This window comes from Megalobrama amblycephala, linkage group LG13, assembly GCF_018812025.1.
Source record: "Megalobrama amblycephala isolate DHTTF-2021 linkage group LG13, ASM1881202v1, whole genome shotgun sequence".
Classification (NCBI taxonomy): Eukaryota; Metazoa; Chordata; class Actinopteri; order Cypriniformes; family Xenocyprididae; genus Megalobrama; species Megalobrama amblycephala.
The window spans coordinates 17,196,973-17,219,246 of NC_063056.1; the positions used below are offsets into that span (position 1 = coordinate 17,196,973).

The 22,274-nt window shown below is 37.1% G+C and overlaps 2 protein-coding genes across 4 annotated transcripts in view; one reads left to right on the forward strand and one right to left on the reverse strand.

Moving 5' to 3' along the window:
* The window catches only part of LOC125243157 (MDM2 binding protein), a 31,538-nt gene extending 31,074 nt beyond the window's left edge, over positions 1–464 (reverse strand). The window contains exons 1-2 of the mRNA XM_048152560.1: positions 256–464; positions 67–147 (exon numbers count right to left, since the gene is read on the reverse strand). Of these exons, the coding sequence (XP_048008517.1) occupies positions 67–147; positions 256–319 (145 nt within the window). The 5' untranslated portion in view covers positions 320–464. The remainder of the gene's footprint in view (positions 1–66; positions 148–255) is intronic.
* The window catches only part of mrpl13 (mitochondrial ribosomal protein L13), a 22,440-nt gene continuing 170 nt past the window's right edge, over positions 5–22,274 (forward strand). Inside the window, exons 1-6 of one of the 3 annotated variants that reach the window (XM_048152562.1) lie at positions 5–115; positions 1,194–1,317; positions 5,040–5,133; positions 5,381–5,441; positions 9,779–9,865; positions 10,211–10,332. In XM_048152562.1, coding sequence (XP_048008519.1) covers positions 107–115; positions 1,194–1,317; positions 5,040–5,133; positions 5,381–5,441; positions 9,779–9,865; positions 10,211–10,332 — 497 coding nt within the window. In that variant the 5' untranslated portion in view covers positions 5–106. Of the gene's footprint in view, positions 116–566; positions 742–847; positions 977–1,193; positions 1,318–5,039; positions 5,134–5,380; positions 5,442–9,778; positions 9,866–10,210; positions 10,333–22,274 lie in introns of those variants that run through there. The other 2 variants (XM_048152561.1, XM_048152563.1) reach the window with 2 other exon arrangements.

The window sequence follows — 22,274 nt, forward strand, 5'->3', positions numbered from 1 at the left end:
AAACTTAACACTTCAAAACTGGTAGAAAATGGAGTGGCAAAAGAGGTTATAAATAACAAACCTTACCTGGAAATAGAGGAACTCGTGTAAAACTCGAGCCAGCAATATGTTTGAGGTTATCAAACACCTTCTTACATTCATCAACCCCTACAGTAAAATGAATACGTGTCAAAACAGCAATAGACAGTCAAAGCTTTTTGATAATTACGCAGTTCTGATACATGCCATTATTTTATCACCAATAAAGCCTCTTACCGTTGAAAGAACCATCTCTCTTCGGCTCTAGGTTGATTATAACAACTAGCACATATCTGTCCATAGCAGTATGCTGCTGTGTTCATGTAAAATAATGTTGACTTGTTACAGCACGAGACAGACTCCAGTACAAAAACAAATTTACGCGCGTTTACAACCAACACGGACGTTTCAAGATGACGCGCGCGCTACCAAAAAATACAGTCGGTAGGAACAGATTGAAACACGCATATAAATAACAACACGTGGTGATGGTGGCGAATTAAATTATATATTATATAACGTTAATTATATATTTATCGTTATTTAAGTTACTCAAGCAACGTATAATACTTTATCTGAGAGCGTAAATGTAAGGCTACAGAAAAAGGAACGACATATTTTACCTCCTTGTTGGGGGGGGGACGTAAATTGCTGCTGTACTATTACAGCCACATTGAGGTCAAATGCTTATTTAAAATGTCTAGTTTTTCAAGATCAGCCCAGGTAAGGTGTTATTGCTTTCTGTCATACTAGTCGCTGTCTTTAATAAAGATACTACGCTGTTAGCCGATGCTTAAATGCTTCTTGAATAGAAAGCGTGATCTTTCCATTGAGCTCATGCGCTAACAAGCTTATGGTCAAAGAATTGAGATGTGTGCATAATGTATAATGTCTGCACCTGTGTGCATGGATTTATTTGGATAGAATAACAAATATTTGTTCATGGAAATTAGTGAAGGTAGATTAGTGTGATAAATGTGCTATAATGCATCAGTTAACAGGTTAAGGAGACTTATTCTGACTTATTGACTTGACTTGACTAACTGACCTGTCATTCTGCATAAAATGTAGACATCCACGGACAATAGATGTCGTACGGATTAATAGCATAATCTTATTTCCTTTGAACTATTATTATTACTATTACGAACTAATTTTTCTCTTTTTCCCATAAGCAATGGGCGACCTTTGCAAGATCCTGGTTCCTAATAGACGCTAGGCTGCAGCCTCCAGGAAAGATCGCCTCGATGTGCTCAGTGCGGCTTCAAGGGAAACATAAACCCATTTACCATCCGCTGAGTGAGTAAATGTGATTACTAAAACAAATTAAGGTCTCTCTCTTTACTTCCCACCTCAGGTAGAACATGGTAGCGCTGATTCATTGATATCTGTGTAGAATGTGTAGTAGCCCAATGGCCACAAGATGGAAGTAAACGATCACGGTTTAAAATAGTGGCAGTCTGTGCAACCAAAACATGCAGTGAGAAACTAATATAGTTCTTTTAATTAGAATTAGTTAATTTTGTATTTCCATTATAATTTTAGTTAAAGCTCTAGTAATTTGTATTCAAATATGTCTATGTAGTTTTTATTATTAGTTTTAGTTATTTTAGGTCATTTAGTACTTTAATTTAAGGTCATATTTTAGTTAACTGTAATAACACTGGAGATTAGTGTATATTTACCCATTTGTCTATCTTTATTTTAGTTAACATTATATCTTCATATGTTTGTTTAAGCTGTGCTCTTTCTGTATAGTCTAAATGGGATAGTGCACATTATATTTTATGTTAGGAAATAATTTTTGTCTTAACAGGCACAGGCTAACTACGATGATCATTATAAGTTATATACCATATTAGATCTACCATGAAAGGCTGAATCTTTAATCAGAATGTAAAGTAGAGTAAACATGCTGCAAAATTATACTCCGAAGCTGACCGCTGTGATCAGGATTTATTCTCATAAATTCCTGACAGGAATTACAGTTCTTCCCTTCTAAATGTGAAAAGCTGCTAGTGTGGCAGCTAATTCCAGAGAGATGTAAGGTGTCATGACTTCTGAACCCGACAGGCTCTGGAATTGATACATTAGTCTGGAGCTGCACGTTGTATGTGCCTGCAGCTCACTCACAGGCGAGAACACCCTCCTCCGACCCGCTGATGGTGCTTCCTTCCTGAGACATGCTGGGAGTTTTTAATGAAACTCTCACTCTCTGATAGATGAATGAGCATAACAGGCCAAGAGATGAAAATTCCAGGCTGTGCAGTTATTCTGCCAGGCAGCCAAGCCGGAGGAAGGTTTTCATTTACTTGGTTTAAAGGAATAGCTTTTATTATTTTTATATTTTTGTCCAGAAATGTTTTCGGTTGCTCAGTTACACCTGTGTGTACATGTTAAATAACAATTCAGTGTTACATTGGATTCATGTTATCTTTATTATTATTTTTTTTTTAATCTCATTTCAACAACATGGATGTTCACATTAAGAGATGTCCTATAAGGTTGCTGCCATTGGATGGGAGATTTTAGGTTTTGGCTCAAGGACCCAATCATTCCAAATAAATTATTGGGTATTAAATCCACTATGGATGTCATGATACAAAAATTTCAGAAGCTAATGAAAAATACCAGTGAAATGCTACAATATTCAATGTTAGGCAAAAACCAGTATGCAAGGACTGCTATTTTGCTTTCAGAACTGCCTTAATACTTTTTGGCATAGATTCAGCAAGTTGCTGCAGATTTTTCCGCTGCACATCCATGATGCAAATCTCTTGGTCCCTCACATCCCAAAGGTGCTCTATTGGATTGAGATCTGGTGACTGTGGAGGTTATTTGAGTATAGTACTCATTATCATTTTCAAGAAACCAGTTTGAGATGATTTGAGCTGTGTGACAGGGCACACATTATCCTGCTGGAAGTAGCCATCAGAAGATAGGTACACTGTGGTCGTAAAGGGATGGACGTGGTCAGAAACCGTACTCAGGTCGGCTGTGGTGTTTAAACGGTGCTCAGTTGGTACTAAGAGGCCCAATGTGTGCCAAGAAAATACCCCTTACACCATTACAGCAGCACCACCAGCCTGAACCATTGAAACAAGACAGGATGGATCCATGCTTTCATGTTGTTTATGCCAAATTCTGAAACTACCATCTGAATGTCGCAGTTGAAATTGAGGCTCATCAGACCAAGCAATGTTTTTACAATCTTCCATAGTCCTATTTTGGTGAGCCTGTGTGAAATGTAGGCTCAGTTTCATGTTCTTAGCTGACAGGAGTGGCACCAGTGTGGTCTTCTGCTGCTGTAGCCCATCTGCTTCAAAGTTCGGCGTGTTGTGCATTCAGAGTTGCTCTTCTGCAGACCTCATTTGTAACGAGTGGTTATTTGAGTGACGGATACCGTTCTATCAGCTCAAGCCAGTCTGGCCATTCTCCACTGTCCTCTAGCATCAACAAGGTATTTTTGCTCTAGGGTTTCTTTGAAAACTTTAGAGATGTTTGTTTTTTTGTGAAAATCCCAGCAGATCAACAGTTTCTGAAATACTCTGACCAGCCTGTCTGGGACCAACAAACAAGCCACATTCAAAGTCACTTAAATCACCTTTCTTTCCCATTCTGAGGCTCAGTTTGAACTTCAGCAGATCATCTTGACCATGTCTACCTGCCTAAATGCATTGAGTTGCTGCCGTAGATATTTGCGTTAACAAGCTGTTGAATGTGTGTACCTAATGAAGTGGCCGGTTGACAAAATTTACAAAAACAATGCAATATATATACCGATCAGGCATAACATCATGACCACCTTCCTAATATTGTGTTGGTCCCCCTTTTGATGCAAAATAGGCCCTGACTTGTCGAGGCATGGACTCCACTAGACCCCTGAAGGTGTGCTGTGGTATCTGGCACCAAGATGTTAGCAGCAGATCCTTCAAGTCCTGTAAGTTGAGAGGTGGGGCCTCCATGGATCGGACTTGTTTGTTCAGCACATCCCACAGATGCTCGATTGGATTGAGATCTGGGGAATTTGGAGGCCAATCAACACCTCAAACTCGTTGTTGTGCTCCTCAAACCATTCCTGAACCATTTTTGATTTGTGGCAGGGTGCATTATCCTGCTGAAAGAGGCCACAGCCACCAGGGAATACCGCTTCCATACATGGTCTGCAACAATGCTTAGGTAGGTGGTATGTGTCAAAGTAACATCCACATGGATGGCAGGACCCAAGTTTTCCCAGCAGAACATTGCCCAAAGCATCACACTGTCTCCGCCGGCTTGCCTTCTTCCCATAATGTATCCTGGTGCCATGTGATCCCCAGGTAAGCGACGCACACGCACCCGCACCCAGCCATCCACGTGATGTAAAAGAAAACGTGATTCATCAGACAGGCCACCTTCTTCCATTGCTCCGTGGTCCAGTTCTGATGCTCACACGCCCACTGTTGGTGCTCTCGACGGTGGACAGAGGTCAGCATGGGCACCCTGACTGGTCTACGGCTATGCAGCTCCATACACAACAAACTGCGATGCACTGTGTATTCTGACACCTTTCTATCAGAACCAGCATTAACTTCTTGAGCAATTTGAGCTACAGGAGCTCGTCTGTTGGATCGGACCACACAGGCCAGCCTTCTTGCATCAATGAGCCTTGGCCGCCGATGGCCCTGGCGCTGATTCACCACTGTTCCTTCCTTGGACCACTTTTGATAGATACTGACCACTGCAGACCGGGAACACAAGAGCTGCAGTTTTGGAAATACTCTGACCCAGTCATCTAGCCATCACTATTTGGCCCTTGTCAAACTTGCTCAAATCTTTATGCTTGCCCATTTTTTTTTATTTTTTTTTGTCAATATTGTTGTTGGACAAATAATAATTATAGTATTTATTATTTGTATTTACTTAGTAGCAAAGAACCAGTACTTTTGACACCATTAAATTCCACTTTCCTCAGCAGGGGCTAATATCAAGAGTTCAAGCTGAATGTGCAGATTTATCACATACATATGTCTTGTTCCCAGGTGATATTGGAGATCATGTGGTGGTCATGAACACCAGACACATCGCCTTCTCTGGAAATAAATGGGAACAGAAAGTGTATTCGTCTCACACTGGGTAAACATAGCCCTCTCTCTCATATGCTTTTTTTTTTTATAATCTTTCATTTATGCCCTGCTCTCGGCTGTTTTTTTCTTTGTGCTGACAAAGAGAAAAAAGAAAAGGAAATTTGAGATCGGAACCACATGATTTACTGTATGCATGGTGCATGTAATAGAAACAATATGCTGCTTTCCAAAATGTTTAAACTGTGACTTATAGGTCTGATTTGAAAAAACTAAAAAACTGCTTTTTCATCCCACAGTTACCCTGGATCATTTAAGCAGCTCACCGCAGCCCAAATGCACAAAAAAGACCCAACAGCTGTGAGTATCCTTCTCTAAATGTGGCTTTTGAACCGGACGTTTCTCTGTGACAAATTCAGTTTCGCAGTTATTTCTCCAATAACCGCATCCCCATGTCACTCACAAACCTGCCAATGGTACAAACATGTTCATAATTTAATTCAAATTGCTTGCACCTTGGAGGGAGGTGAAAATCGACTTCATTTATTAATTTATGTAAATTATGCCCAAATGTTTCTTTTAATAATTTCAGATAGTGGCAGTTGCAGAGCAAAATATTCTCTCACAATCAGCATGACACACATTTGAATAATAAATGCAGCACAAACCCCATATTGCTCAGTTCTCCATCATTCTTTCAGTGCTTATCTCTCCTGCTATTTTCCCAGTCTTTCCTTCACCCAACTAAGAAATAGTTTTCTCTCTCAAAGTCAGAGAGATTTTAATGTGCTCTTTCAAGACTCAAACACCTCTACATTATTAAAACACTAGTCTTTCCTGGCCTGTCTGCTTCTAATATACACCTCTAAAGTGTCACCTGCCGCTGACGCGCATGGATTGAAAAAACACCCTCTCTCTCAACCTGCGCTGTGATTCACACCCTCGTGTTTTTGGAGAATAACAAATCTCGGGCAGCTTTAAGTCTTCTTGTTATATTCTTGTGTTGAATGAGGATGGCACTCGATGAAGCCGAAGTGCTTTGTATGCTGTAAAATCACAAGTTATAAATATAACAAGTATTATTTCATTATGCTTTACAAGAAAGTACTATTTCATACTAAATCGCGATTAATCGTTTGCAAAATAAAAGTCTGTGTTTATGTAATATATATGTGTGTGTTCTGTGTATAATAATTATGTATATATAAATACACACACATTCATGTATATATTTAAGAAAAATTTTATATTTATATATAAAATGTTTATATGTAATATAAAATATATATAAATATATATATTTATCATACATGCATATATTTCTAAACTGTATGTGTGTGTATTTATATATACATAATTATTGTACACAGAACACACACATATATATTACGTAAACACAGACTTTTATTTTGCAAACGATTAATTGCGATTAAAACTCACTATGTTTCACATACAAGTATGAAATTTGGTAGACACATCCAACAGCCCAGTGTCTACAAAAAAATCCCTGGGTGCAAAGTCTGAAAACGCAACAGGAAGTGAAATATTTTGACTTTTCTCTGTAAAATTTGTGCATTTTTTGCAATTTCCAGTCATTTTACTTTAACAAACTCCTCCCAGAGATTTTATCAGATAAACATCATATTTAGTCAGTCTAATCTAAAGGCCTTTGCAACGTTAAATTGCGAAGATCTTGAGTTTTCGCTGAAGGGCGCGTCCGTGGCGGCCCGACGAAATTCGATGTTTCGCCATGAAACAGGAAGTTGTTGTAACTCGAGCATACAGTGCCCCAAATGTCACATGTTTGGTCCTGGCCTGAATACATCTACATGGCAATATTCAGTTATAGTAATAGCGCCACCTGTGAGTAACAGGAAATGACATGTTTTACACTGTGATTAACTCCTCATAGAGATTTAACCAGATCAACATCATATTTGGTCAGCCTAATCTAAAGACCTTAGCGACGTTACATTGCGATGATCTTGAGTTTTCGCTGAAGGGCGTGTCCGTGGCGGCCTGACAAAGTCTGATGTTTCGCCATGAAGGAGGAAGCTGTTGTAACTCAGGCATACAATGTCCAGTCTGCTCCAAACGTCACATGTTTGATAATAGTCTTGGCCTGAAGACATCTACATGACAATATTCAGTTAGTCAAAGCGCCACCTGTTGGCAGCAGGAAGTGTGGCACATCTACATGACTTTGCCATATTTCTCCTGTATTTACTCGCTTACATGCATGTCGGCCACTGTTTTCCTAAGGCCAACGGGTGGCGGTGGCCCCGGGTGCGAGGGCCCTTTCATCGCTGCTTGCAGCTTTAATATTAAAAGTATTTTTCACCACTGTAGCAGGGAAAAGTATTTTACTCATACTGGATGTAGGCTCAAAGGTGCACTTGTCTACAACACCTAAGAGAGACATGCCAATTAAAAACAAGAAACAGTTGATTTGTACAGAGAACAATCACATGTTTATTTTCTAAAGTGGAAATAAAACTGAACACCTCAATATTGCAATCAACACAACCTCTTAAACGTCTATAGACACTCAAGAGCATAAAGACACTCAAAAAGAGCATAAGTAAACCTTCATAATCTCTTCAATATGATGGATAAATAATATGTTAGGTAAAATTAAATAGTCAATTGTACAGTTGCCAGTACATTTCTTAAATTCTTTTTTTTTTCAACTTTAGTGAGATGCAGAGTGCATATCCCATCTTTCTCTGCTGTTGTTCACCTATTTAAAGTAACCTTGACCGTAACTTTCCACAGTGACAGACAGTAGGAGCCCATCCATAGTCCAGGCACGCAAGCTGCTGACCCTGAGTGGGTTTTCTTCTGTGGGCCGCAACTGATAACGCACCTGAAGAAGTGTAGTCGTGTGTAGGTGCTGTGCTGTGGCCCAGAAAAAGCAAACTCAAATTCAGCCTGCTGCCGCCCTCCATATTCTCCAGCGCTCTGCTCATTCTCTGTCATTAACAAGATGAATGCTTGACTTGGGCTGAGTTATTCCAGTCAAGGGGGGAATGTATCGGGGATAATTGTGGATAATGATCAGAGGAAGGTGACGGAGTTGTGAAGAGCGATTACTCCCTCAGACAGCTTTCATCCATCAAACATCTACCATTCAGAAGAGAGCAAAAAAAATCCTTGATTAATATCTTGATGAAAGAATGATGGGGTTGGGTTGGTGTTTTGTGGATGGTTGGATGACATGTTAAAAATGGCCACTCGCTTGTGTATTCATATGGTGTGGTGGCAAAGGGACTGATATATATTTATTTTAATCATGGGAGTGGCTGAATATTGACGAATGATTGGCTTTTACTTTTTAGTTGTGTAAAAATAACACCTTACAAACACATAATGTATTCATACCCCTTAATTTTTCACATTTTGTTATGCTGCAGCCTTATGCTAACCTGGTTTAAATTACTTTTTTACAGTCCGTACACCATAATGACAAAGCAAAAAAAGAGAAAAAAAAAAAGATTTGTGATAACTTAGCAAATTTATTAAATATAGCTGTGAGCAGCAATTATCGGGGCCAAGCACAAAAAAGCACAGTGAGTTATGCAAGCATGGCTTCAGAGCAACTTCAACAATGAGTTATTAAAGACATTTTTAGATTATTTTAGCAAAAATGGCTAAAAATTCACAAATGCAGTTACATGTGATATGATTAAATTGCTTATCACTCTTGACCAATAGGTGGTGTTGTTACCAAATGGATGATGTGTGAGCAGAGAAATTTTGGTGTCAATAGGCTTGTTCGAGATGCATCGGTGCTGCGCAGACCGATCGGCGAATGACATCAAATTACAGCAAGAGCGATTGGAGAGCTTACAACTCCTTATGCTTTTAAATTGCTCCCGGGGTACTTTGATGTCATTTGCCGATCGGTCTGCGCAGCACCAATGCATCTCGAACAAATCTAATTTGGCAAAGCGTTGCAGTGTCACAGCCTCAGAATCAGGTTGGCAACATGCCATGAAATTGTTGATTGCATTATTCGAGAATGGTTGGGTTTATCAAAAAGCTTTTAATAACTTTTTTCCAGCATGGTCTGAAGATGATCTGAGCCAATTTTGGTGAAAATCAGACAAACCTTCTAGGAGGGATTTGAAAAAATTATTATTTTTTATTATTATTTTTTTTTTTCAGAAAATTCAAAATGGTGGATTTTTTTTTTTTTTTTTTTTTTGATTGAAAATGCAATCGAATCGTCTTGAGCCAAGGAATCAGAGGAAAAATACTTTTGTTTCTAGCCTTATGGTTCAAAAGTTACTTGGACAGTTGGTGGCGCTAGAGGGTTTGAGTTAGAGACTTCAAATTTGCTATGGTGAAAGTTCAGACTCTCTTCTTTCTTTGTGTTAAATTTAATAACTTTCCCGCAAGCAGTTCTATGGGCTGCAATAGACTTCCAGAGTGGAATAATAAAATAAATTGCATAAGTTGTTACAAATCAGTTTTTTGCATTGCCATTTTTTTGTGTGTGTATTGTGTGTGTATATAAATCATTTTCTTTAAAAAAAAAAAAATTAAATACAGATTTTATGTGTATAATGATTTTATTTAATTATTATTTATTTTGTTTTGAGATTGAAAAGGCAGAAATCTCCACATGTATTCTTTAGAGAGAAATTGACTAAAGTCGTGGCCAAATCTCTGGCCTGCCTTTTTTTGTTCCACAGATCATTAAACTTGCTGTTTACGGGATGCTTCCCAAAAACCTCACCAGAAGGACCATGATGCAACGGCTTCACCTCTTTCCAGATGATGTAAGCTCTCAGTTGATGCTCTGATTTATGTTCATTGATGCACTGTCCAAAGCTTGACATGTTTGGGAAGGAGAAACATTTCAGCAGGTTTGATGAATGCTTCAGTGAAGGATGCGATGTATCCGATTAAGATGCTACATAATGCAACAATTACGTCATCATTAATCCATATTAATCCAGATTTTTTTTATTTTTATAATATATATATATATATATATATATAATTAGAGAAAGTAGTGAATTGGGTTAGACAGGATCCAGTCCTGACTCTGATTTGTAGTTCTGCAGTCATCTTTCGTTACAGCAGTGTGTGTGCAATAATAAAAGTATCTTCGCTCATGTTAGGTCCTTCCTGAGGATATTCTGAAGAACCTGACAGAGGAACTTCCTCAACCCAGAGAGATTCCTCGCAAGCTCAGCGAGTACACGCAGGAGGAGCGGGACACTTTCCCCATGCTTTGGACCCCGTGAGTTTTTTTTTTTTTTTTTAGTCTTTCTTAGCCCCTTTGTTTCTGCTCTACCATATTTCCTTGGTGCTTCTGAAGAGCATGAATCAAAGTTGGGTTAGGTTTAGAGCATAGCCGAGGTGTCATCCTGTGCAGATGGACTCCTGAGGGGAAAATGAGGGTGGCTGGCAGCGAGGTCGTAAAGAATGGATGTTTAATAATCCATTTGTGAAGCTACACTTTTCTGGATGTCTGCTCTGCTGGTCCCCACACTGCAGACATCCAATCAGATTTATGAGTTGAGGCACAGGCCAGCCAATCACACAACACCTCTGAGGTCACAGTGGGAAACTTTCTTTTGCACACTAATTTTTCACAATTGCTTAGCTACTTGACTTGTAATATAGCAGACTGGGAGTTTTTTCTTTTTTTCTTTTAGAATAGTGTTTTCCAACCTTTTTTTTAGTTTGTACACCCAATAAACAAGGTTAAAGTACCTCTTTATTGACACCAGTATTATTATCATTATCTGGATATCATTATCTATAATTCAATATTTTTAAAATAAATGTAATTATATATGCTGTTCAAAAGTTTGGGGTCAGTATTTTTTATATATATATATATATATATATATATATATATATATATATATATATATATATATATATATATATATATATATATATATATATATATATATATATATATATTTTATTCATTATTAAGGATGCATTAAATGAATCAGAAGTAACAATAAATACATTTATAATGATTTAAAAGATTTCTATTTCAAAGAATTTATAATAATAAGAAATGTTACTTGATCAGCAGATCAGCATATTATAATGATTTCTGAAGGATCATGTGACACTGAAGTCTGGAGTAATGATGTTAAAAATCCGGCTTTGCCACCAGAAGAATAAATTACATTGTAAAACATATTAAAATAGAAAGTTATTTTAAATTGTAATAATAATTCACAATATTACCATTTTTACTGTATTTTTGATCAAATAAATGCAGCCTTGGTAAGCATAAGAGACATGAAAAACATGTTTAACCAAGCAAAAATCTTTTTCAAAAATCAAGATCAAGTACCCCCTGGTTTACATATACACATGAAGAAAAAAAAAACTTGTTTTAGAGGTCAAGTGCTTTTTTTGACATGCATGCCACCTGAGATACTTGTTTCTGCCTTGTTTGGCAGCACACATGAGATCCTCAAAGACGTTTTATATCACTTGAGATTGTCACCGCTGCTGTACTGCTGTTAAACACCTCATAAACTCTTTACATCTGTTCAGATTGTCCCCCAACTATAGACTGTAAAGTTTCTCATCCTGAGTATTTCATTGATCCAGCACATCTTCCCCTGGCGGATATTACTTCTGTACTCGATAGACACAATTTTTGGCATAGGAACACAATTTTCTAGGGTGGGGTGGGGGGCATCCCAGCCTTTTTAACGCAGGGTTTGTGTTTTTCCAAATGATATTGTGTAACTGAAAAGGGCATTGCGCTTCCTGTGGCCTTTATTGAACCTTTATGTGGATAGCACAGGTGACTGATGATTTCATTATAATCGTTATCGCACAAGTATGGTCAGATGAACCTCAAGGTATGAAATTAAATGGTTTTATAGCTCCTGCAGATGATATTGAGATTTGAAAACTGCAGTCTCACTGTGGGAAGTATAAAACGGTCAGAATCAAATGCTAACGGTGTGATGTGGCCCAGGGCTGCTGTGAGGAACTTTGAGCTTATTTTACACTCTCTGATATTCTGTAGATTTGATATTACTTTAGTGTTAAATCAATGAAAGCTGAAAGGCAAGTGATTGTACACTTTTCCTCTGTCAGATTTCAGTGTTTCCCACAGGATTTTGAGAGACTGTGGGAGTGGACCTCAGTCTCTCTGGGGGGGGGTCTAGGGCAGTGGACAATTTTGTACATGTTAAAGTTAAATTCATCAATCTGGTGCACTTTGAGAATTCAAAATTAAGAACTCCAACCCATGTAAATTAATTACATGAACATATAGATTACATGAACATATAGCCTAATGCGAGCCTTTACTGTCATATAATATCAGGGATATTTTAGCAGATTCACTCTGCATTTAAATGCGGATGTGGCATGGCAGGCCACCTCAGTCTAGTTAATGGGAATGAGAAATGGGAAACGCTGTATTTAAAGGTAAGCAGTGTTACAGTATTTCAACGGCAGTTTGTTGTGCCAAAAGATGTACACTGGAATGTATACTGTATGTTGCTTGGCAAAAGGCAGAGTGCTATTACTCTTCCAAGCGACTTATTTTCACCTGACAAATGATGAGCGATGATAACATTTTCAAGTACACATACCCTTACTGTTTATATGCACGTAATTTGATCTTTCCTGAGGTGTGCAGTGTGGTTTTTGGCATGAATGAACTACTCCAAACATTAAAGCGGCCAAAAAAACCCCCAAAAAAATGCTGTCAAGAAGAGCACATATTGTGTGTGGGCAGTGGAGAACTTGAACCCTCATTTCTTCAGTCGTTAAATTTGTAGATTACATTTTCCTTAGTGTACTTCATGTGATTTCCAGTAATATTATAGTACAATGTATATAAGTACTCATGTTAAATTCACGCTCGTGATTTATAGGGAATGTAATTTGATTGAATTTGGTTTTATCTCAACAATCCTGGTTCCTTAGTTGCTCTATTAATAATTCTATCCTATTTTAAGGAATACGCAATTTTAGAGAATCCATTGCTAAATTATCATTTGAATAATACATTTAAAGGTGCCATCGAACGTTTTTTTACAAGATGTAATATAGGTCTAAGGAGTCCCCTGAATGTGTCTGTGAAGTTGCAGCTCAAAATACCCCATAGATTTTTTTTAATTAATTTTTAATTTTGAGGCATAATTAGAAATGCGCCGATTCATGCTGCGGCCCCTTTAAATCGCACGCTCTCCGCCCCCTCCCAAGCTCTTGACTCTATCACTGCATAAACAAAGTTCACACAGCTAATATAACCCTCAAAATGGATCTTTACAAAGTGTTCGTCATGCATGCTGCATGCATACATCGGATTATGTGAGTATAGTATTTATTTGGATGTTTACATTTGATTCTGAATGAGTTTGATAGTGCTCCGTGGCTAACGGCTAATGCTACACTGTTGGAGAGATTTATAAAGAATGAAGTTGTGTTTATGAATTATACAGACTGCAAGTGTTTAAAAATGAAAATAGCGACGGCTCTCTTGTCTCCGTGAATACAGTAAGAAACAATGGTAACTTTAACCACATTTAACAGTACATTAGCAACATGCTAACGAAACATTTAGAAAGACAATTTACAAATATCACTAAAAATATCATGGATCATGTCAGTTATTATTGCTCCATCTGCCATTTTTCGCTGTTGTCCTTGCTTGCTTACCTAGTCTGATGTGTAATGCCTCGTGGGCTGGCATATGCAAATATTGGGGGCATACACCCTGACTGTTACGTAACAGTCTGTGTTATTTTGAGATTCGCCTGTTCTTCGGAGGTCTTTTAAACAAATGAGATTTATATAAGAAGGAGGAAACAATGGAGTTTGAGACTCACTGTATGTCATTTCCGTGTACTGAACTCTTGTTATTCAACTATGCCAAGGTAAATTCAATTTTCAATTTGATGGCACCTTTAAAACAATTCTTATAGGTTTGTTTACACAGACTTAAAGCCACTAGAAGGTGGAATAATGCAATTTGCCTCAATATATTACACAACAGTAGTAATATACAGTAGAATACATTTATATACTTTATAACACATTTTATTTTATAAAATACCACTGGCAAAACTCAAAAAGTTGTCATATGACCAACCAGTAAGAAACTACACCAGATTTCCAGAAGTCTCACAGTTGAAGGTTGCATGTGGTTGAGTGACTAAGGTGACCTTTTGCAGTGTAATTATACATTTTAGGTACCGAGCAATATTAATTAACATTTACTCTTTATATCGAGTTTGGTTTAAGTTTAGTTGTGTGTAATTATGCAAAATTTACTGTTGTTATTACAGTAAGTACATGTAACATATGTAACAAGGACCCTGTAAAATAAACCATCTGATAAGAATCAGTTATTCAAGAACCAGACTACACTGGCATATGATTCATTAAAAAGACCCAGTTCATTAGAATTAATTGTTCATTAATCGGACTACATTAGGTGCTTTATCTGCTTTTGATGCACCAAAAAAAAGCAAGCTCAACAGAATCAATTGTTCGGGAACCGGACTACTGCAATTGCTTTATTTGCTTTTGATTCATTAAATAGAACCGGCTCATAAGAATCAGTTGTTCGGGAGTCAGATTTCTCTGGTTGCACTGTATGCTTTTGATTCACTAAAAAGAACTGGCTCATAAAAATCTATTGTTGCTGTGTTGCACTGAATTCATTAGTGGTTTTGCTGCGCTGTTCAGAATGTATCACTAGAAAGAATGCATATGCAAAAGCCAGTAACGAAATGGTTATTTGGTTCATTTTTTTTTTTTTTAAATGCCCTATTCCCAGATCTAATGTTGTATTTGCATATTGCCTGAATTGTATACAATGTCATACAAAGTTGTTTGCAGTTGTGACTCCATCAAAAAGGGTGAGGTTTTGTTTCGATATCATTTTTCCCAGATTGTGCTTTCTTTTTGACCCTGCTTCAGTCCTGGTGACTGTTATTTGAGGTTCTGGATCAAATGTATATGTGGTCGTTCTTCATGGGGTCGTTGTGTGGTGTGCAAAATTCATATCCCTCTCTAACAAACACTGAGGCGACCGGCTGTGTCTCTTTATGCCTATATGGCTGGTTTTGTTTATCTCCATTGTATTATTTCACACAATCTGGTCCCTCCTGAGGAACCACATGGAGCGTGTAATTAAAACATATCAGTGGGAAGAAGACGACATTGTGATAATGTGACGGGCAGATCTCCTGTAATTAAATTGGAGTAAAGCAAGGTGAAGTTTGTTTGATTGGCTGATTAAGTTGGTGAATCAAAACATCTAATTCTTCAACAGTCTGACCACAGATGATAGAAAAATGACATTAAAACTTAATTCAGCATTTATGGGGCATTAACTGGGCGGAAGTTTAATGTGTCCCTAGGCCATAGACTATTTAAAAAAAAAAAAAAAAAAAAAAAGGATGACGTGTCTCCACTTGAAGCCAAAAACTGAAGCCAAAATAACAGTTATTCGGAGCCCGAGTCTCAATCGTAAGCACGACTGTCAATCATGGCGTTACAGCCTGTTTTGATACAGTAGCATCAATAACTACTGGAATATACATCAACATAAGAACTCTCTAAAATGACAGAAACCATCTTCTGAAAACAATTATTTGACATCTAATTTGATTATTTTACATGGAGAAGGCGGGACTTATGACCTATTACAGCAGTCAGCCAATAGAGGCGATCAAAAGTTTTGGCTTCACATTTCAGGACATGTGCGGCACACTTGCCCTAAGGCTCAAAGATTTTGGAAGGCATTGCTTTATTTAATGTGGTCGAACCACAGCTCTCTCCTACTGTGCCAAGAGATCTGAGAGTCTAACCTTACTTGACCTTTCATGCATCTTTCTCTTTCTCTCTTTCTGTGTACACTGTTCCTTTATGATTGTAGATAAATATAAAAACCTTAAATCGTGTCATTTACATATGTCAGGATAAATGCACAGTTCCCACACTGCTGACCACGTCTCATTCATTTTATTTAAAGGGATAGTTCACCCAATAATGAAAATTCTGTCATCATTTACTCACCCTCAAGTTGTTCCAAACCTGTTTGAATTTCTGTCTTCTGCTGAACACAAAAGAAGATATTTGAAGAATGTCGGTAACCAAACAGGCCCAGGGCCCCGTTGACTTCCATTGTATGGAATAACAAAAAAATAAATAATCAATGGGGCCCGTCAACTGTTTGGTTACTGACATTCTTCAAAATATATTTGTGTTCAGCAGAAGTAAGAAATCCATACAGGTTTGGAACAACTTGAGAATGAGTAAATGATGACAGAATTTTCGTTTTTAGGTGAACTATCCCTTTAAGTGTTATTATATTTTTATTAAATGAGCAATATCACACTCGTAGCCGTGCGATATGGCTGTCCGTAGGCACGAGGCCGCAGGCAATCACAGCGTGCTGATATACAGCCATATCGCACGGCTACGAGTGTGATATTGCGTTTATACAACAGTTCGACGGCACGAGTGTGTAAATAAATAAGAACAACAACGGAGTGTCTTTAAAACCCTCTTTTGTGCAGCACTACTTCCTTCCGCCACGGATTCATATCTCATGTTGACAGTTGGACCAAGCCTCCGTTACTAACTCTAAAACGTCACTTTAGAACTAGTAACGAAGGAACGTTGAGTCGCTTCATTGAAACACATTGAATTTTGTACAGTATTAGAGAGAGAGAGAGAGAGAGAGAGAGAGAGAGAGAGTAGGCTATTACCTGTGTCTGGTTGGTATATTGCATTACATTCATTCTTCAAGTCGATGTCTATAATATTATATCCTTTATACAAGTCCGTTTGAATGTCCGCTGAGGAAAGCGATCTTTGTATTTGTCCTTTTCCGTAAAATCCATTACACCACAGCGCTAAAACAACTTCCTTTTGCAAAATTTCCTTTCAATTTAAAAGTCTCTTGTGCTTCACTGACTCATTCTCCTGTAAAGTGTTGCCGCCATCTAATGGCGTATTAATGTAATGTTCACTCAATCCATATTACTTAATGGACATCTTTATATAAAATCATATTTATTAACAATAATATTTAGAACAACAAATAAGCACAACTGTACAGTTCAGTCAAACATAAAGCACTAGTAAAAAATTAGGTCACCATTTACGCTTGTATGTGGGTTTTACAAATATTTAACGAATGAAAATGATTTTAAAGAGCTTGTGACAAAACCTCCTAACTCCATTGGATCCTCAAACTGTCAATCAAGCCTCATTAATCTGCCTCACCTCCTGAATAAAGTGCGCACGCAGTTTGGACATCTCCTCTGTGCAATGCAAAGGTAAATAAAGATCTGTTGAAAAAAAAATTGTAAAGCGTTTTCTTTACTCAAAAATACATATGTTTATAAAGTTTAATGTTTTACATATTTGAAGAGCGGAGAAGAGTCTGATATGTCCCGTCTAGTTGTAGCCAATGTGCTATATAAGGATGTAACGTAACGTTTATTATTATCAAATTTAATATAGCACAATTCGACTTGCTCTGGAACAAATAATAGATTAATAAGACCAAAGATTGCCCGTTCTATGTACTCAAATTGAATTATGTCTCATGTTTAACCACTATAAGAGCCAGCGGCAAATCCCTGAGGCACTGGCCGAGATGAAGCTGTTCTCGGCGTTTACAGAAGCACTTATAGGCCGCTGACCCACTCGAGCTCGCATCTCCGAAAACGTCAAAACAAATGGTAAAATAGGCGCTGTTATTAAATATGAGTCACATATTTCAGGTCTAAACAACTACATTCTCGCCTAAAAAACTATTAAAACTACAGTTCGTGGTACAAGAAGTAGTATTTGTAAAAATTACGGTTGATTTGATCGGCCGCCATGACGGTCACTTCAAGCGGAGTGATACAAACGGTGAAAAGGCAGTAGGAGTGCTGTTATCACTGAAATATCGCATGGCTATCAGCCAATCAGATTCGAGAACCAGACAGAACTGTTGTATAAATATATATATGTTAAATAACCCTTTTAATTATATAGAATGTTCAGCATTCAGAATTTAACTGTCAGTGACAACATCTGAATTCCAATTGGTCTAATTCTTGTAACTATTTGCATCCTGGATGGTGATTGGTAATTCCGTCCTTGCATATGTTTATTTATTGGTCTAGCTGCCTAAATAGATGCAGTGCTGAGTAAAACCGCCAGTCACACTAGACTTAAGCCTGCAAAAGGACTCAATGGTTGTAATATTAAGTCAAGCAAAGCGCTGATGAGTGTTTGTATGAGGTGGTTAAGCGATACCCACTACTCTATTATTTGGACACTGGATAAAGGCTAAACTTTTTAGTCGCATGTGTTGAGGGCCTGTTTTTGCGCACAATATACTTTGAAAGGCTATGTGTTCGGCTTTGGGCTTGATGGAAAAAGAAGCCAGCATCTTGAGATGCGTTTATAAAAGTTGAACTTCTTTAACTCAACGATGCGTTTTAAAATCGAGAAGCGCGATAGAAATGCAATTTAAAAGCAGCGATGCGAAATGCAAAAAAAAAAAAAAAAAAAAAAGTGTTCTCTGTGAATTTGTCCTTGTGTTAATTACTGTTTGCAACAGTGGCTCTTCATTTACACAGAACTAAAGTCTAAACTTGAGATTAACTAAAACTTTCACACAGTTCTTTTGCTGCCTTTTAAATACCAGTATTTCCTTCAGAAAATGTAAATCCACTTGTTTTCATTCTCTTGTAATAGAGCTGCTCTAATGGGAAATTTGGCTCCCAGCACGCAATTGGCTTAGAGTTCAGTCAACGGTGAGATGTCGTCTGAAAATAATGAAAGCTTCCATTATTGTTGTACTCTCGGAAATGATTTAACTTCTGAATTAGCAGGTGGCATGGTAATGGCTAGTTTACATTAATTACAAGGACTTTCAATCAACACATTACTATAAGTTCAGCATGAAATTGAGTTTCTAATTGATTATTGATCTCAGCTGTCCCGTTCAAGGTCAGTGTCTTGCATTCGTATGTATGTGTGCAGCAAGCCCTTTACTGGAGCGGTCAAATATCTGACTCAAGAAAAACCTGATTCTGAGTATCTTGCATCTATAGTAGACTAAAAAATACAACACATTCTCAGACACAGAATTCATGCAGTCCTATGAAATACCAATAGTTGACATTTACAATTTATTTATCAACCGGATCAGATCCTTGTTTGAATCACAATATCCAGATTTTCTGAAGTTCCTGTTGTTTTACCACAGTTCAGCACAAATATGCTGTTTTGTATGTGTGCTGGTGCCTCGACAGACGGCACAAACGCGAGTCTGATATCATGCAGATCTTTATGTTCCTCAGACAATGTTTGTTATGTGTTATCTTCTAGTACCTAGAAGAGCAATCCTCAGGTCTGTCTCTAAAATTGGAAATGTTTAAAACATCTCAGACATCAGATGAATGTTGTCTTATTCTTGTAGGTTGATTTTTTTTATTACATTTGACTTCATGTAACTCAGTTCATACTTCATGTAGCTCTGAACTGACAGCGTCATGAAAAGATGATTTCATTCACCTTCATTTATTTCATTTTTTAATTGTTAATATATATAAAAAAACAGGATATTTCCCTGTAATTTCATCATTAATTCTTATATAATTTTAAACATTTTTATTTAATTTTAATTCATTTTTAAATGCAATTCTCAGTTAAATTTCTTATAATCACTTGTGTAAGTGGATGTGGGGACATAAAAATGGTTAGTACTTTTAAGCATATTGTTAAAACTGATGGCTGGCAGGCTATTGGATATAGTTTGATTGTACCAGATTACCTATTTATGAAATATCTGAAGTTATATATAGCCTAAATTCACAGACATATGCTTTTTTTTTTTTTTTTTCTCCATTATGATTCAAACTGCAAAATGCCCTTCAGTGTTGGATATGGTAACATCATCAGTGATCAGATGCCATCCCGAGGCAGTGGTTAGGATGATGACAAGGTGACACTGTTGTCATGGTGATGGATGTTTCTCTGAGTGAGACCCTTAATGTGGGTCAGTGTCATTACTCTGCAGGCCCCCGGGCCCCTGACCCCTCTGTCTCTGTTTGGGACTGTCTCTGACTTGGCAACGATAGGGTGGTGAATTTTCAACTTTCAGATGAATTTTCCTCAGTACCAGATGGCATACTTATGTGTGACATCATGAATACAATACCATTCAAAAGTTTGGAATCTGTAAGAGATTTTTTTTTTTTTTTTTTTGAAAGAAGTCTCTTCTGCTCACCAAAGCTGCATTTATTTGATCAACAAATATGAAACGGTAATATTGTGAAATATTATTACAATTTAAAATAAGTGTTTTCTATTTAAATTTTTTTTTTTTAATTCAGGATTCTTTGAAGAATAAAATGTTTAAAACATCAGCATTTATTTGAAATAGAAATCTTTTGTAACATTAAAAATGTCTTTACTACTTTTATACAGCAAGGACACATTGTTTTTGCAAAAGTGATAGTAAAGGTGCAGTAAGATTTTTGCAGTAAAATATCCAAAAACCACTAGGCCAGTTTTGAATATTTTGTTTACTTGAAATATCCCAAATGTTTGCAACCATTTGTAAATCGTGAGAAAAAAGAACCTGCTGCATGACTGGATTTAATAGGGGAAACTGAGAAAACGCGAGTAAAACAAACGATTATACTAAAGGTTGGACTCGAAAGTGTTCCTTACAACTTGTCAAATAAACCTAATCCATGGATATTGACATGCAGCCAGGAATCATGTTTCCTGACATTTATATGTGCCTGATTTCGACGCCGGGGAAATACATAAAGCAAATCTGCCTGTGAATATTTTATATAACTACAATATAGGTAGGTCTAAATCCGCGTAATCACTTATATCAATGTTATATCGTCATATTGTCCAGCCCTACAACATAAATATATAGCCTATAGTTTTATAGTAGGCTATAGTTTTTGTCAGTGTTTATTTTAAAACACACAATTATGCAGAATATAAGATAGTAAATATTTAATTGATGATTTGCCAACATAATATATAACAATACAATATATACGGTATGATTTTTACCTCAAAATCCAACAATTTGACACAAAATGATTCTGCAAATCCATGTTTCTCTGCCTGGAGTCCAGCTGTTTCTGTGAATTGCAGAGATCCATTTGCTTCTTTTTTCTGCAGTCTTTAAATATATACCTCAGGTTTTGTGTCAAAGCTATTTGTACAGTCAATCACAAAGCTCTTTTCCGTTTTGGAAGTGTTTTGTGTGTTTTTCGCGGCATTCACGCTGAAAACCAATGCTGCAGTTCAGTTTTTGTGAAACTCAGTTGGCGTGACCGCAGTCGTAACGGTCAACGGTGACGTCACGTGCATACAACACTCGGTCCTGCTCTGCTTCATAGTACAACAATAACGTTAATAATCGCATCTATGAACATGATTTCTTCCCGAGTTTTATCCCGATTGTTTCCACCGGCTGTGAGGTAAAGGCCATGTCCCAAGATTCTGCGCTCAAACTTGCCGTCATCAAGCTACGCCTTTGTTTTGAATAGGCCTCTAACGACCTCTAGCGGACAGAAATCTTACATATTTCACCATTAATTTATTTGAAATTCTTATTGACCCCAAACTTTTAAATGTAGTGTACAGTTAAATAAATATATATATTTAAAAAAAAAATCATGTTTTTTTGTTTTTGTTTTTTTTTTAAAGACAGAAAACCTTTTACAGTCAATTTAAAAATACAGTTTCTAACAATAAGACTGAAGCTGTAATCAGTTGTCATGTAAATGAGAGGAAGCACCATAGGATGTTATGTCAAGTTATACATGGTCTCTCTCCCAGCATTCTTAAATTAAGTCATTAAGTGAGCACATTTTATTTTTTTTATGCATGAAATAAGGGTATAGTTATCTAAGTGGGGAAACTTTTTAATTAAAATGTAATACTGGAGGAAACAAATCACTACATTCAGTAATTAATTTCTTTTACTTCCAGTTTGAAAAGTCAGAGAAGCGACCCATGCAATTAATAGACTACAAACCTACACCGAGTTAACTGTGATCATGTTTTTGTTCAAATCAGTCTGGAAGGTTTCAGTTCCTGTTTGCCATTAGCAACCATTTGTTATTGCTCTTAGTGTAGTCTTTAATATCTCTCAATCTTCATAGTATAATAATGAATATTAAGTTGACTGAT